At 36.1% G+C, this 18,338-nt stretch overlaps 1 protein-coding gene across 1 annotated transcript in view; it reads right to left on the reverse strand.

Moving 5' to 3' along the window:
• DCDC1 (doublecortin domain containing 1) overlaps window positions 1–18,338 on the reverse strand; it is a 414,959-nt gene that overhangs the window by 192,872 nt on the left and 203,749 nt on the right. Inside the window, exons 11-14 of the mRNA XM_040638911.1 lie at window positions 16,218–16,381; window positions 13,052–13,177; window positions 10,094–10,199; window positions 2,676–2,810 (exon numbers count right to left, since the gene is read on the reverse strand). Coding sequence (XP_040494845.1) covers window positions 2,676–2,810; window positions 10,094–10,199; window positions 13,052–13,177; window positions 16,218–16,381 — 531 coding nt within the window. The remainder of the gene's footprint in view (window positions 1–2,675; window positions 2,811–10,093; window positions 10,200–13,051; window positions 13,178–16,217; window positions 16,382–18,338) is intronic.

An 18,338-nucleotide genomic window follows, 5' to 3' on the forward strand; every position in this document is an offset into this window, starting at 1 on the left:
ATAAGTTAAAAGAACCAGAAAATTCAACAATGTGTCACAAATAGTGAGGTCATTATGCCTGGATAACCCCGGATATTAACAGTTGCTGAAAGTGAAACACTACCCACAACTTAGCAGTCAGCGAGCCCTGCTCAGAATCAGTGATCTTCTGTCCGACAAGGGTGGCATTTTACAGTTCAGCGCAAAATAAGACAGACCTTGATATCTTCATTTGTCCTTTTTTTCTGTGCATATTTCACAGTGCAGTGATTTGGGGTCCATCATGTGTCACTTGCTATAGTTATAACTACAGAGCTTACTTGAAATATGTATGCACAGGGAAAAAAAGGTGCAGTGAACTGAAAAGATTGCAACAAATCCTTAAACTTCATACCAATTTAAAGTTTTACTCTGAGTCTAAATACCACGGGTTAAACATTTTAAGATGGTTTATGAACTGCTTTTGTTTAAACTAACATTTAAAATGTTAGGATACTCTGATAAGGAAATTAATTGGGAATATTGTTTAAATGGCCGATTAGCAATTTTCTTACTTAGGGAATCAACAACATGTTTTAAATAAGTGACAACCACTGAAGATTTATGGCATGTAAAATTGTCTACCCTAACAGGTAAAGATATTAATTTTGAAAAAAGGTAAAGAACATTCAATCTAAAAAGATTTTCAAAATATTCTTCTTTTTAGCATGTAACTTTTATTTCTCATGTTTTCGCTGTGTGCTAAAGAAATATACGATAACTTAGGAAAAGTATTTTTTAAAATTTTGGTTCTAATAAGTACTGGATGGAATCCTCATTTGAACATACCTGTCTATACAGGAAGAAAATTGTTTGGGGTGAGAATAAAAGAACATTTATTAAGCACTTTCTGCATACCATATACTATGCTTGAACTTCACATGTGCTTTCTTATTAGTCACCACAGCAACGGTGCAAGATAGGTATGACTAACTTCCTTTTACAGAGGAGGAAACAGTGGTTTAGTGCAGCTAAGTAACTTTCTCAAGGTCACGCAAGGCATTCTAATTCCCATCCATCTAACTCCAAAATCCATCCTCTTTTCGGTAAGCATTTCACTTATTTTTGAGGAAATTTTAGACATGTACAGGTTTTTTTGCTATCATGAAATTCTAGAAACGGATACCATAGAATTACAGAATATGAAATCTAGAAAAGAACTTTCCATATCAACTGGTGCAACTCTTTTCAGATAAGACTAAAGCCCAAATAGAGAGTGTGACTTACCTGAGGTCACACAAGTTTTCAGTGGCAATGAGAACACTAAAGCACTTCCATTATGCTCATACATTGGCCAAATACAAAGCAGTGTTTTATATTACTGTGAAAAGATGTAAGTTTTGAAGTCAGATAGACCAAGAATCTTTCCTCTGCCACGTACTAGCCTGTTTTTTCAGCTATATAAAGTATAAGACTAAAAGAGATAATAAATATGTAGAAGATGCTTAACATGTAGCAGATGTATAGCAAAATGGCAAATACTGTTATTAAGTCTGAAACAAAATACAACTTAAAAAAGGTTCCTAGTTCATAGAGTCTCCAGGTTGGAAGTAGATTGAAGAAACATCTCATCTAATCTCATTCTATCTTGATGTATGAAATGAACATTTCTTGGTGCCTTTGTATCTTAATAACTCTATATGTTTGTTTTTTAGCTCTCAGAGAATCAAAAAATAATAGTTAAGGACAATCCCAAATTTGCTTTGAGAAAATAGCTGCAACCTCCCCGACCCCAACAAAGTAGCAGCAAACTTGCCTGAGCGACTCTGCACCCACAAAAGGGCTAAAAAGAGGCAAAAATCATCTATAGTGAGGGGGGAAAAGGAAGACAAAAGAAGGGTAGATACAAGCTGCACCATCTCTTTCCAGACATAAATATTTGGTGGCAATTACAAAACATATTTCAAAAGTAAGAGGAAGGGGAGGGCAATTATGTGTTCTCAATTTAAATCGGATCCACTAGCATAATAGTAAAGTTAAAAAATTAAATAGTGTCAATACTTGGGTATAAAATGCGTTAGTCATTGTTCACATTTTATACTCGGATTTCTCTTAAAACTGTCCTTACAAAGACCGTACGCTGTCCCTACATGGTGCTCACCCCCCAGGCTCGGTGAGGCTCAGCGATGAAGGCTAGGAGGTAGAAGCAAATGACATTCAGACAAATTTCATGAAAATGGTGAGTGTGTGGACTGCTCGGAAGTTCTGTGCTGAGTTTATTTATTTATTTTATTTACTTGTCAGAGAGAGAGAGAGAGAGATTGAGAGCACAAGCAGGGGGAGCATCAGGTAGAGGGAGAAGCAGGCTTCCCATCTAGCAAGGAGGCTGATGTGGGACTTGATCCTGGGATCATAACCTGAGCTGAAGGCAGACGCTTAACCGACTGAACCACCCAGGCTCCCCTTGTGCTGAATTTAAACACTCTCTGAGTCTGAACTAATCAGCACGTGTGAAAGTGAGTTGAATGCTCACATGGGGATCTACAGAAGCCCTCCGCACTGGACAAGCCAGGGGCAGAGAGTAGCACACCTGCCAGCCAACAAGTGATCATGCCTCCATTTGCAGGGTTGTGCACATGAGGACAGCAGGAGCCGGAGCCGCACTGTGAGCAGGGTGCATGGGCAGTCACTCAGAGAGAGCGGACGCTGTTGCATACCTTCGTGATCAGCCACACGCTGGCTGCAGGCCACAGGATCGATGGCACTGTCTGACCTCCACTGCTCACTTCCCTGCTTGAGGAGCTCCGCTTTCGGATGGAAACAGAGGCATGCAGGACAATACTGGGATCCACCTATACCACAAGAAGAAGTATGCATTTTTAAACATACAGTCTGAAAGCCCACCCTCTTCAACACACTTAGCCAAAATAGGTTATCCTAGAACATTGTATTTCTAATTGAAAGGTTTCTTTTGAAGTAGTAGTGCTCAATCCCATTTAATTCAACTCAATTAATTTTTGTTGTTTGATATTTGTAATATCAGCTCTGATATGCAAGGCCCTAGACCATGTGGTATGGGATATTCCTGCCTGGGACACCTGGGTGAAGTTGGTTAAGCATCTGCCTTCGGCTCAGGTAGTGATCTCAGGGTCCTGGGATTAAGCCCCACGTCGGGGGGGGGGGGTCCCAGCTCAGCAGGGAGTCTGCTTTTCCCTCTCCCCCTCCCTCTGTGTTCTCCAGCCCCCCTCTCTCAAATAAATAAATAAAATCTTAAAAAATATATTTTCCCTGACCTAGAGAAACTTGCAACAGAAGAGGCAATAACACACACACACACACACACACACACACACACACACACACGTGTGCACGTGCGCAGAGACACCATGGATTGTAGAATAGGGACATCAAAGGAGGGCAGTTAAAAGTCCCCACAATCTCTTAAGAATAAAGGCATGCGGGTTGAGAATTTAGTGATAGTTGTGGGAATGGACAGGAGGGGACTAACTGGTAAGACACAGTATCCATGCCTCCCATATTGGTTATCAAACTACATATGTCAAAGATATTGTATACCTTCTAGCATTACTTAGCCGTGATTGTAAAATTAATAGGCATTCACATCACCTATAGAAATTCTACTTCATATTTAATAAACTTTTCTGCTAACTTATATGATCACTTTTCCTGAGTAATCATACTAAATCTTTAAGTATCAATATTTACTTATATGGGATTATGGGAATATGTCAGTTTATACTTTAAACCCAATAAATGGCATTGCTTCAATAACAATTGAAATTATTTTCTAGTACTAAAAGTTGTATTCTAAATGTGTGCTAATACTAGGTATTTTCTGAGTAGCAACTGATTCTTAAAAATACAAAAATTAAATGATAATTTAAAAGGCAATATATACAAATGTGATCAGGCAATAACAAAAGGGCATAACTAGTATATTTGGTAATTATTCTACAATGGAAGATAGCTACTTCTCAAGAGAAGAAACTATCTTACAATTCCTAAATGTGAAAATAAAATTTTAAAAATATAGCAACCCCACGACAGAAAGAGATTTGACTTACAGCTCTTTGATTGTGTATTCCCCAGTTAGCCAGTAGTGGCTGGATTCTGGAAGGGAATCCCCCACAGTTTCTGAACAATGATAAACTATATTCTACTAATCCACCCGCCACAGGACTCAGCATTTAAAGTAGCACTCTTACTCAACCTCCTAACTCCAAGTAGCCATCACACTCAAAACTCTCCTCTGCAACAGGGAAGAAGATTGTTTTGACTGGAATTAGTCAGACAGAAGAACCGTACTGCCAACTGCTTCTTTGTACAGCACCTGCTGCCAGCGCCTAAATTCTTGTTATCTCCACAACATGGTTTAATCTTTTAACAGTTGGCTTATTGGTGAAGAGCGAAGGGGTCCTTTGTGTCTGTCGTGGGTTGGCACCCAGTATTAACACCATGCTGTTCTTCGAGAGATATTTTGCTGGACAGTTCCCAAGTGATTCTACATAGACCAGACTCAGCCAGGCCCAGTAACTCAGCTTCATTGCCTGTTATTAAAAGAAAAAATCTTGCCAAGTCTGGGGTTCTGATACACTTAAAACTGACAATGGCCATTAAATTTCAATTCATGACTTCATCTTCTTTTCCCTTTTTAGTTTAATAGGATAGTTTAGCTTTAGACCAAACATTTATGAAGGTAGGAAAGCTAAAAATTGTGAAAATTACAATTCATAAAAGCAAAGTGCTCTGACAACCTGCAACGTGGTCTGCCACGCATGCGTGTATACACACACAGGTATGTGTATGATAGCATTTCTGCTGAGACCGTTCTCTAAATACATACCATTACATATGTTGTTAGGTCATTAGGAAACCTCTTTTATTCTTTTGACTACCTATGTATATACAGGAGGTATATATATATGTATATATATATCCCTTTAAATGACCGTTGCGATTTGGTTGTCTGAATAAACTGTACTAATACAGAGGCTGCCAGTGATCAAAAAATGATGCATGCACACTCTGAGCCTCTTAAAACTTCTTGTTTAATTTCCTTTTTCCAAATCACTAATGAAAGCCGTCAATATTCCTGTGCAAATTTAAAATAATAAGAGAACCACTTATGGTCTTTACTTACAGATCTGAGGAATCAGACACAAGACAGTGAAATTTTTCTTGAAAGGAGAAGCTCACAGATCCACCCTTTATTCTAAATAAATCGTTTACTGCATAGAAATTTTATAAGATTTTTCACTTCTGAGAGTGAATTTAGGGCCAAGTTAAAAAATTCGATACACAAATTAAAATCACAACTATGAGGGGCGCCTGCTGGCTCAGATGGTTAAGCATCTGCCTTCAGCTCAGGTCACGATCTCCAGGTCCTGAGGTCAAGCCCCACGTCCAGCTCCCAGCTCAGTGGGGAGTCTGCTTCTCCCTCTGCTTCTTCCCCCTGCTCATGTGCTCTCGCTCTCTCTCTCCCAAATAAATAAATAAAATTTTTTTAAAAAATAAAAGCACAACTATAAGAAATGTTATAAAATCTCTTTCTTTGTGTCCCTAACATTCATTCTTATTGTTTTCATTCCCTAAATCTATAGCTGATCAATACACCCACCTCAAAGGCCAAGAACTGGAAAAGTCTAAAGGTAGAAAATACCAGCGAGTACATAATTATGCAACCAAACAAGGCAAAATATCTAAGATGTAAATATGTAGTCCTCAAATAGCTTCCAACTACTGGTCTAAAAATAAGGAAGGGACTCAGGATTTTATTTAAAGTTCTGTGTCCTATTCTAATGGAAATCCGTTCAAAATTAAAATTAAAATTTTGTATTTTCCCCAGTATAAATTCTTTGTAGAAAACATTATTTTTCAATGACTTGCCCTCCAAAGAAATAGGACAGTAAAAAATTATTCATTTTTGCCCAGCCTCCTTTGTGATAAATAGAATAATTTATTCTGCTAGTATCCATGACTGCTGAGTTTATAAGTTGTAAGTTTATAACTCTTAACAAGTATGCCATAATTCTAAAATCATTATTTGGTATTGTTCTCACTGTTACCATACCAAAAATTGTCACTAATGTTCTGCAAAGTCTGATTATACCAAAAGGCTAGGATCAAAATATGTTTCCTTTCCAGTCTGGCAGAATGAATTACCTGCTAAACATTGGAGTCCATTTTTCTGCTATTTTTTCCCATAACCAGCGATTACTCAAACTATTCTTCTCATGAAATGTTTTTTCTTTTATATTAACTACCATAAAGTTTAAATCTCATCCAGTGCATGGAAATATTTAATTTTATTGACCTTAAACTGAAGCAATCTAAAGATGTTGCCAATTTAAGTAACAAGAGAGAACTATTGAAAGATGTATTTGCCAAAACGTCATTTTATAGTAGATACCAATTTTTTTTTTGAAATGGATAAAAGAGCAACAGGTTGTAATTGTCAGGGTTATATCTATTTCCCACATTACGAACAGGGATTATATGTTCCAAATTTTTCCCTGTAGGAAAGGTTTTACTTGTCAATAAGAGATTTAAAAGAACAGTCAGGGGTTGGGCACCGATATCTCTATCTCAAGCCAATTTTAAAACGTATGCATCAAGAATATCGGCTTTTGCCTCCCTCTCTCTACCCCTGTTGTAATCCTCTTAGTGTCTTCTTTACCACAAGGAGCATCAAGATTCTACAATAAAAGGCCCTATAGATATCTATCACCTCTGCTAGAATCTCTTTTTAGAAGTGCTCCGTTTCAGGTTATTAAATTACCATTTCCAATGCACTGATCACCTCTCTGTATATAATTGGAGATGTTTTTCTGAAAGGATTGTAAAGGTTTCATAGCTAAGGGAGGGCCATTTTTCTTTGAAAGCTTCTTTTTACTAGCCAGCTTATCAAATTGTTGCTTTCTTATACTACTATTTTTGTTGGACTGAAATTTTATCCAAAACCAATTTCTTCTTCTAAAAATATAATGGTGTACAAACTTTATTTAAGTTGAGAGTTTTCTCATTTTCACTGAATCATTAAAACCAGTTAATAACGGTGAAATAACTGGATTGTTATTCTCTCATTTTTCAACATTAGAAAATATAGTTATCTTTTAGGGACGACTGAGTGGCCCAGTCAGTTGAGTGTCTGCCTTCAGTTCAAGTCATGATTCCGGAGTTCTGGCATCGAGCCCTGCGTCGGGCTCCCTGCTCAGTGGAGAGACTGCTTCTCCCTCTGCCTGCTGCTCCCCCTGCTTGTGCTCTCTCTCTCTCACTCTTGCTCTATCTCAAGTAAGTAAAATAAAATTTAAAAAAATAAAATATGGTTATCTTTTAAAGTCCTACGTTAGCATAAAATCAAAAAAGAAGCCTCCTTTGAGTTCTTTTTCTCTGATAATTCTTTGATATCCTTTTTTTTCCAGGTTTGAGCTGGTTTCTGCTGAATGAATTAATTAACTAGTGAATCCAATTCCATCTATCTAACTCTGAACGTGGAGATATTGGCAGCAATGACAAGGATGATCAGGATGCCCTTTGGCCTTAAGCGATGTCTAATCCAGCAGCGGGGGTTAAAGAGGACTCCCGAGTTATCTTCCTAACACAAACATCAAATCAGATCCTGCCTCTGCTTGAATATTTCTAATGGCTCCTTGTTTTCTACAGAACAACATCCAGAATCCCTAACATTGAATTACGACCCTTTATGATCTGATCCCAATATTCTCAGTGGAATCTACCATTCTCCCTTTTCTTCCCCAGTGTGACCTGAAATGTGTTCACTTGGAGCACTAACAGTGCTTTGAGTCATGCAAAAAAGGTTTAAGAGAAACATCAAGTTCAGTGTCATAAGGGGCATAGAATGGATGCAATGAAGATACAAGTCCAGAAACATCATATCAGGTTGGGGATGAAGGTTGGTAAAGGAAGCTTTCATGAAACAGGTCCAAATCAGATAAGGCTAGACTGATGGGCAGCATTTCAACGAGCATTTAATGAATGCCAGCTGTATGCCAGACAGTGTTAGAATATGGCATAAAGGTGACAAAGAAGGTTGGTGGGTGGTAACAAAGAAAAAGAAGTTGAATTCCAGGCAAAGGGATCCACATGGGCATAATAACAGAAATCATGGAGTACTTTCAGGAAACAACAAATGGGCCATCGGGCTTGGCTAACACATGAAGAACTTATTAGAGAATATTGAGCCTTGAAAGATAGGTTGTAGCCAAATTTTAAAAAATCATTCATCAAAAATGTATTGTGCCCCTGCCCTACATTCAAAATCTGTGCTAGAATTCAAAAATACAAAGATGAGTAACACATAATGTCTGTGTCCAAAGAATTCTCAATTTAATGGAAGAGAAAGACACAAAAACAAATAACTATACCAAAACACAAACTCTAAGAACATTTTCAAAGGATGAAAAGGAGGTTCAATAATATGAGGTTCATTCTTTCTGCAGGATCTGAGACAGCTCCGTGGAAGAAGAAAAAGTTGAAGAAAGCCTTAAAAGGCAAGGAAAGGTAATGGGGTGGGAGGTTATATCCTAGGCCAAGAACAACACACACCATGGTACAAGTAAGTATACCAAGGTGAAGAACATGTTATGGGGCACAATTTATTAGCTCTAACTGTAGTGTAGGATACAAAGAAGATCAAGAAGAGAAGGTTGGAAAGGCAAGTGGAGAGTAGGGGCAGATTAGAGGAGAACCATGAAGATCAATGAAGGCCTGATGAAGATTTGGAATTTCAGTTGGTAACAGGCAGGCTTACAAGTTTTTTTGAACAGGAAACAATGGCACAGCAAAAGCCTACAAAGGAATGCCAACAGGACCAGGATTATGGTAAATAAATCTTAATGTGAGATGAATATAAAATATAGACATTAATTCTTCGTGTACCATCCAACTTGCATTTATTTTCTAAATTTGCTCAAAATCTGACAGAGTTAGAAATATAGCTGACCCTGGAATAACACAGGTTTGAACTTCATGGGTCCACTTACATGTGGATTTTCTTTGATATAGTGCAATGCTATAAATGAATTTTCTCTTATGATTTTCTTAATAACATTTTCTTTTCTCTAGCTTCATTGCAATAACACAGTACATAATACATACAATATGTAAAACATGTGATAATTCACTATTTCTGTTATTGGTGAGGTTTCTGGTAAACAGTAGATAATTAGCAGTTAAATATGAGGGCAGTGAAAAGTTCTGCATGGAAAAAAAATTATACACGGATTTCCAATTGTGAGATATCAGTACCCCTAACTCCACTGTTCAGGGGTCAACTATAAATTATTTATTTTATTCTATTTTTATAATTATGCTATTTAGATTCACATGTGTCTTAAAACAACTAATATTTTCAGTATACATTTTGACATAGTAAACTGAACAGGCATGGAGAAATTAAAAAAAGAGCAGGTTGGGACAATATGTCTTTTGCATTGTCTCTCGGAAATAAAGGGACCAGAGCATTTAACAGGAAGTCTTACTTTCTTTGGGCATCTCTATCTCTGTGGGTGCCTTTTGGTTTTGATTTCATGAGTTCAAAAAACTAAAGCTTATGCCGCTGAAATGAACAACCCAGCCGCTAAGAAAAAAAATTATAATTATTCTTTCTTTGGAGACATGTTTAAAAAAACTTTCATAGCTCAGTTGGAGAAAATTCCTTACTGGCATGATAAATTTCTAAGTGTAAATTAATAAACAAACCTTCTGGATTGGGTTGTAATGAGTTGGGTTTTCTAAAGAGCTCCTATTCCTTAAATACATTGACCCATGGAGCAAATAGATCAAATGCTAACAGCCATCTTAAAGACTTTTTAAAACAACTGCAACTTATTAATACAGTAGATATAAGGAAAATATGCTAAACAATAGCACTTAAATGACAGAATTCAGGTAAAATTTTTTCTAGTAGGAATACTATATATTGGTTCAGTTTTAAAGTGCTTAATTAACAGGAAGTAAAGAATAATACTTGCCCCAACATTTTAAAATAATTTATACTTTACAAACATCTCCAAAAAATTCACTCAGTCACCATGTATTGAATGACTGTCCAATACATAAAATACCTTCATTGAGTACAAAAAATAATTCTGACCTTGTTCTGTAGGAAATGGTTCTCCAAGTCCACCTTTTCAAATTGATCAGGTATCTGTTGACTGGTACCGTGGAAATTAATTGGAAATCTCTCACAAACTTCCCAACTATGAAAAGTAAAATATTTAATTACTTTTGTCAAAATAAAATTCATTTAATTATAACCCTCTTTAATCTACTAGTATAATAATTTATGTATCTTTTTTTTTTTAAGATTTTTTATTTTTATTTATTTGACAGAGATAGAGACAGCCAGCGAGAGAGGGAACACAAGCAGGGGGAATGGGAGAAGAAGAAGCAGGCTCATAGTAGAGGAGCCTGACGTGGGGCTCCATCCCGTAACGCCGGGATCACGCCCTGAGCCGAAGGCAGACGCCTAACCGCTGTGCCACCCAGGCGCCCCAATAATTTATGTATCTTATATTCTACTAGGGAGAGAAAAACAAATGTATAGTCCATAATCTTTTTAAACAGAAATTTGTAAAGTGCTTTGTTATCTACAATTGGGAAACGAAGACTTTAAATTTTTATCTTGCAATTATTTATGATACTGGGGGATTCCATGCCTAATTAATTATAAATAGAAGAGAGAAACAAAAAAATTATTTTTAATCTTAATGGAATCACTCAGAGTGGACACCATCTTCACTGTTAACTTTTTCTCTAAATACAATGGGCTATAAATAACAAAAGATGTTTTTATACTTAAAATGGTTGTGTTAAGCACATTATTTTGGCAACTTTTAGACAGTCTTACAAAGCAGCACGGTCTAGTGGGCACACAGACAAACCACAAATGGGGAGGGGGAGGTTCATTCTTAGTTCAGCCAAATAACTTATTTTATTTTTTTAAAGATTTTATTTATTTATTTATTTATTTGAGACAGAAAGAGAGAGAGCACGAGTGGGGGGGGCGGGGCCAGGGGAGAAGCAGACTCCCCCGCTGAGCAGGGAGCCCAATGACACAGGGTTCCATCCCAGGACCCCGCGATCATGACCTGAGCCAAAGGCAGACACTTAACCCACTGAGCCACTGAGGCACCCCCAAATCACTTATTTTAAAAGTGTACTAATCCTTACTCTAAAGAAAACTATCTGGCTCAACACTGATATGTTAAGACATATCGTATGGTATGTCATTCAACAAAAATCAGTTTTGGAACTGATAATAGTATTTTTTTCAATACCCCGAGAAACATAAATTAGAGAATGATTATTAAGATTTCAAATGATGCACATTAAAGTATAGAAAGAATTTCAAATGGAATCAAAAAATGATGTAAATTATCTTCAAATAAGTTTGTTTTCAGGAAGGGTAGTTTCATATTGTTGTGCTTAGTGATGTAGATCTAACTTAAGACCACTCAATAAAACAGTCTTCATTGCACCCAGGGAAGGGAAATTAAGAAGGAATACGTGAATTAAAAATTAAACTCCTAGCTAAAACATGAAGGGAAAGGGTCTGGGCAAATTCAGCAGTTTGGGGAAAGATTGTGGCGCATGAAATGAATCTTCTTATAAAAGGAAATGCCTATTTAAAAAAGTGCTAAGGGGGCACCTGGGTGATGCAGCAGTCAGGGTCCTGGGATCAAGCCCGGTGTTGGACTCCCTGTTTGGCGGGGTGTCTGCTTCTCCCTCTCCCTTTGCCCTTCCCCTCCCCGTTCATTCACACTCTCTCTCAAATAAATAAAATATTTTTTTAAAAAAAGAAAAGAAAGAATGCTAAGTTATTTTCTATCTATAAAGAAAAAGAACAAGACAAAACATTCAAATCCTGCCTGGATAGTGCAGGCAGTCATTAGGGGATAGAAGGGTTTAAACAACCAAGGAATACCAAAGAATTCATCTTTGTAGACGTGTTTAGGAACGTCTAGCTACACTGAATGACCTCATCAGACAGACCACTTCCCGTTCTCTGGATTTTTTCCTCTACATCCAGCCTTTTCACCTGTATATTAAGGAAAGCTATAATTTGTTAAACTACAAAATATTAAAGATAGATGGGTCCTTATAGATAGATCACCTAATCCAACATACTATCAGAATCATGCTGAATGTCCAATATAATACCCACTAGCCACATATACCTATTTAAATTGAACTTAGTGTAATTTAAACAAAATTAAAAATTCAGTTCCTCCGTCACATTAGTCATATTTTAAGTTTTCAATAGTCACGACTTATGCTTCCATCATCACAGAAAGTTCTGTTAGACAGTGCTAGATAGTGGGTAAGCCCTCAGTTCTTAAGAAAGATAATCTGGGTTAGAACCCTGGCTCTGTCATGTACTAGTTGTGTGACTGGGCAGATCACTCTGCCCCTCTGCACCTCAGTTCTGGCTCTATAAAATGGAGTAATAATAAGATAATGTAATGATGGGATTAAGATCATTGTTTTGAGGATTAAATAAATCCTTACCTAATTCATTTAGAATTGTGATCAATACTTAGTAAATGCTGGGTTTTATTATTTACAGATAAGAAGCTGACACCCATCTGCTCATGGAAAATCATAAGCAGCAGAGATGGGGCTAGATGCTCAAATCTTCTAACTCCTGTTCTTCCCACCACTCCACCAATTCTCTAGCATATTGCTTTTTTTTCAATTTATCATCATCAAAGGAGATGCTTAAATATAAACACTCATACAAGAAAACATATTAATATTTTAATGATTCCACTCAAAACTCTTAATTTAGAAACCCACTAAAAACAGTTTGTACACTTCAAATAAAATTGTTCCATCTGCAAAGTAGAAACTAGAGTCTGCTCATTGCTTCATGTGTTTTTTTAAACTCAAGAAAAGTTACTGATAAGTTTTTTAGACACTAGTTCATTATGTCGTGAAATAAGTCAATAAAACAAGTAATTGCTTATAAAACAATTCAAAGAACGTCTTTTAGTGTTGCAATCTGAATTAGGTAATTCAGATTACTTTAACAGAGCACATGTTACTTTACTTGTCACATCCAGGTAGCAGAACAGCATTAGGATCCAAGAAGGTTTTATATGCAACTGTAATGCCATCTCTGTCAAATGCAGTCACCTGGTCAAAGGTGAGACTCAAAACAGGTGTAAGTGGAGATCTGAAAAATGGAAAAAACATCAAAGCTATATGCAAAGTCATACAAACACTAAAACTTGAGCACAAATAAACAATAAAACCTGTAATATCAGTAAGTAACAAAGTCCAGAAATAAGTGAGTTTCTTATTATATAGCACTGTTGTTGATACCTTATATTGACACCTGAAATGCACGTTTTAGTTTATTTGGCTGATGTATAATATGTCAAGGATAGTTGTAACACATGTAATTTTTAAAAATAATTTTGATGATAAAAACAAAGTATTTAGTCGAAAAAAACAACCAATTGTCTTTCATGCAATTTTCATTTTTAAATGTATAACGACAATGCAATGCACCATTAGTATTCTCTGGAGCTGATAATTAAATGAATTCTTAATATTTGGCTATAAATTACTATTTTTTGTGAGCTCACTAAATGTTATGCTGATTTGATTTTTCATATTACATACTGTTAGGTATTTCGTTTTCTATTTAATATTTGAGAATTAAAATCAAATGGGAAACAGATCTTAAATAAAAACAATGGTAACTGGCATTATGTCAACTATGAGACTTTTTTTTCCCTAAATAGTGACAAAGCCTTGCTATTTAATTTCATAATTATAGGACTCAACCACATCACCTGTGTAGGACTGTCAAAAATTTTTAAACTGAATCTAATCATGAGAAAACACTCAGACAAATCCAGAATGTGGGGCATTCTACAAGAAAAGTGCCTGAACTCTTAAAAAAATTCAATGTCATGAAAAGCAAGACAAAAGGTGAGAGAATATTCTAGATTAAAGAGAACTAAAGAAGATAACTAAATGCAACACATGAATCTTACTTGGATCCTATACTACTAAAAACTCTAAAGCACATTTCGGATAGCTTAAACATAGATGCATATTAGATGATGTTACATTATTGCTGACTGTCCTAGATACTACAATGTGGTGACACAGAAGAACATCCTACTCTTCAGTTACATGATCTGAGCATTTATGAGTGAAACTTTAATGATTGTCTGGAAATAATCTCACGCTTCTCAAAAGAGAGAGAATGGAGATGTAAGAGGTAAAACTAACGAGGCCAACTCTAAACTGGTGAACCTAGGTGAAGGATACATAGGTGTCCATTGTACTATTCTTTCAAGTTTTCTGTAGATTGGATATTTCCCAAAATAAAAATTGGGAGAAAAATAATTACAGGACTCAAAATAAAAGCAGATATTGGCAAAATCAACTTTTATAAAGGGGTAAGCCAACTCCCCATGTCAACACATTAAAATTACTGTCTAAAAATGAGTATCTTTTACTTAGTACATATTGCACATTCTCTCAATATGTTTTAAACTAGATCTAGCAAATAACTTTTAGACATAAATTCCAGAAATCCTAATAGTAGCAAATGTTATAATGGTTTCCTAGTGTTTTATATTGGATTCAAAACCATAGAAAAAATTATTCTATTAAAATAACAATCACATATAAACAAATATACGCTTATGAATTCTTCCAGCTACAATACTCAGTTGATTTTAGAGTATTCCAGATACTTAGCATTTTACTAAGTTATTCCACAAATATGATCCAATAAACCAAGAACAAGTGTTTCATCTTATTAAAATACTGTATTATAACAAACATCATTAAAAACATCAAAATTAGCCATTGCTTTCACTTTAATAATGATATTTAAGAAGAAATTATTAGATACACATTTTATTAAAGCCTTTCTTTGTAATTAGTAGAGCTTGCTAAATTATTCAAGAATCCTTGCCACTGTAAAATTCATCACTGTTCTACCATTATAAAAACAATTCTCATAATGTAAATAAATTATATTTTGAAATCTGTCTACGGAAGAAAACATCATTCCTTACATATATTTTTAATTCTATAAATTACACAGCATAAGAAATTATTACACAGCATAAGAAATTATTAAACATTTTAATTTCCCTCTCCTGGGAGAGAAGAAATAGAATTTTATAATATACTACCTACAGCTAATCCTACTAACTTCTTCCAAAACCTTCATGAATTTGTAAGTAGATTTCAGTATTTGAAATTTTGACTCTTAGAATATATAGCAAATCCAATCAGCTCTTAGTCTGTCTATGCTATTTTTGTTATAATTAATATACAATCAATTATACTCGATAAGCAAAGTTATTTTCCCCCATTTTCCTTATTCAGATAAATAAAGTCTTAAAAAATTTTAAAGTCGGCAGAAAAGTGTGTTTAAGTTTCCTGACAAGCAGTTTCAGAGTTCATCTGGATGTGTCCTGTCAAAATATGCATACATTTCTAAGATATTCCACACAACAGCCCAGCTCATCAGTGCCTGTAGACTGCAGTCTTTCTCTTTTCCCAGAAACACAGATAATTTTATGCAGGAATTTACCAATCTACAAAAATTTACACAATGCTCAGCAATAACCAATAATTATTGTGGAATAATGCAAGGCGCTTTTGAGGAATATAACTTTGATAGGATAGGGCTTACAAGCTTTACCAATTTATCTTTAGCTGTCCTGTCATTGGTGCTTAAAAGGTTAAGACTTTATTTGTGAAAACATAGAGAGATAGTGGGGAATCATGTTGTCTACAGCTTCATAAATCTTGCTTAAGATCCTTTTCAATTACCATCCATTTCTCCTTTAAAAAGGGACAAAAAAATAGAGGAGTGGAAGCAGGTCAGGGCAGTGTGCGACAATGACAGTGTGATGGGCTTGGGCCCCCCGTGGCGTTTCCATCTGCTATCATTAAGGTGACTACTCAGACATGAACAAATCCCACTTGCTGTGCTGACAGGCAGACTTCAAGAACTATGACAAGGCATTAAGACAGAAAGTCAGAGAGAGAGAGAGAGAGAGATGCCATATCTCACAAACAATACTGCCTCACAAAAAAACGCCCCTGAAATTTTATTGGAATTCAAGATTTTTTAAAAAATTCATAAAGGGTGCTACTTGGCTTCTCGACTCTCCTTTTAAATTAGCTTGCCCCTAGAAAGATTGAGGACAGAAAGAGAATAAACACCGTGCTCCTACCTGTATGCTTTACCATAAGAGACCCAAATTTTTTGTTCATTCTTCAGCACAAGTGGATTCTTAATTTCTTGACCATGCTCATTAAAAAGCCGGATTGAAGAAAAATTGAGGCCTGATGAGTTGATAGGAGATTCTTGAAGCCTTTGATGAATCTGGAGAAGTAACTGGTGGTGGGGGAAAATCATGAAGAAGAAGAAGAAGAAGAAGAAGAAGAAGAAGAAGAAGAAGAAGAAGAAGAAGAAGAAGAAGAAATAGTGTAAAATGTGAACATCTATAACAAACTGTCTCTACTCTGTAACAAATGAATCCAAACAAATGATAATTAAATTCATATAGAATGTTAAAAGAAGTGTGAAATGATGGCAATGTTTAGCTCAGTGTAAAGTAACAAAATGAGCATGGGCTTTTAACCAGCAGGGGGTGCCACAGGCTTGTGATTGAGCTCTGACCCTTTGGCACGGGGACTGAAAGCAGATGTGACAGTCTTACAGAAAGAGCATTTAGCTTCTACACACGGTAACAGTCCTCTTTGATAAGGGTTATGCTTTTCTTGTCTGAGCCACGCATTTTGTTAGGATCCTTCCGGAGCACGTTCAAGTTTTAGAATTGGCAACCTCCCTGTCCCCGACTAACCGCAGATAACCAACCGTAGAACAACGCACCACCTACAGGATTGCAAAAATAAACAGGATTTTCAGCCCATGTTGGTTCACCTACAAGAACTCTTTTTGAATGTAGTTCAGTTAAGAGCCTTGCAAAAGCTTGTGAGCTGCTTCAATAGTGAATGTTTTCAGGTTGTGAGTAAGCCATAATTGAAATGTTAAGTATGAAATGCTGTCATTTAATATTTTAAATAACAGCATTGTAAGTGTTTGCTTCTATCTTACATTTAGGGTTGCTAAATCATCAAGATCTTCCTAATTTAAGGCACATTTAAAATGCAAGTAAATCCCACTGAACTGTGTTACATATGGAATTTTAGAGGACATTTTTCCTTATCCATCAACTTTGTTTGAATGTTTAGGCCTCTGCTCTTTCCTGCTCTGCACCCCACACTATCCATCACTCTGTTCTCCCCCGAGCCTTCTGTCATCTCTCCCTTGTCAGTTCTTGTGTCTCTCAATTTTTTGTCACTCTGTAATCCCGGCAGGGATGCTGATACATTTGTAGCGCCTTTTCTTGCCTAGCTGCTGCACAGAATGCTTTTTTTGCTCCTTGTATTTATTCCCATGAAGGTATATTGAGAAGCTAAATGCCGAAGCTCAGAGGAAAGAAGACAAAATTGCGATCTTACATATCTCAGTTTCCTCACCTATTGACTATAAACTCTTGTCCAGGTAAAAGATTTTTTTTTGACCAGCAACTATATTTACAGAGCACCTAAGATTTAGGCTTTGTTGTAATTGGAGATAAATACCCATATCTCTGACTTCATCAGCTCTGCATTGTTTTCCTCACCTCTGTGTTGACCAGATTTTTACCCTTAGGCAACAGAAAGGCTGAAAACAATGATACGTTTTTCATTTCATTAAAGTTAATACTTCTCATCCTGCTTAACCAAGTCCTTTGAATTAAAAATAATGATTACTCTTCTCCTTGGGAGTATAATAGTCAAGGTGCTAGAACTCATAAAAATATGAGTTGTTTTTGGTTTTGTTCATTGGAACCACAAATGTAGTTTGAATCCTATAGACTGTTTTTACAAAGCCCCACATTTATTTCTGTGTGATCTCAGACCTTGAGCATATTTTTTGTTGGTCTGCTATTATTTCAGAAAACATGTAATGCTGATCATCTTTTAAATCACAGTGATTTTGTTTTACAGGAATCACCTTTTTTTTGTAAAGGGGAAAGATATAAAAGATTTCAGGCCTGATCCAAGAAAGAAATGTATACACAAAGATTAGGAGTCTGTGGCAGAAGGATATGAACACCTGACCACTTAACCAAATTCGTTTTCACAGGAGTAGCACTGCAATCTCTATTTTTTCAACTTGGTGACAGACTGCATTTTAGGTGTTCAAAGATGAGCATTCAACAGCCTATTGGAGGTAAGGGCCTCAGTGCCTTTCATCTCTAGGTCATTGGTTAGGGCTAGACTATGGCAACCAAAAGTTGTGA

This window comes from Ursus maritimus, unplaced genomic scaffold, assembly GCF_017311325.1.
Source record: "Ursus maritimus isolate PB19 unplaced genomic scaffold, ASM1731132v1 scaffold_23, whole genome shotgun sequence".
In the NCBI taxonomy this organism is placed as follows: Eukaryota; Metazoa; Chordata; class Mammalia; order Carnivora; family Ursidae; genus Ursus; species Ursus maritimus.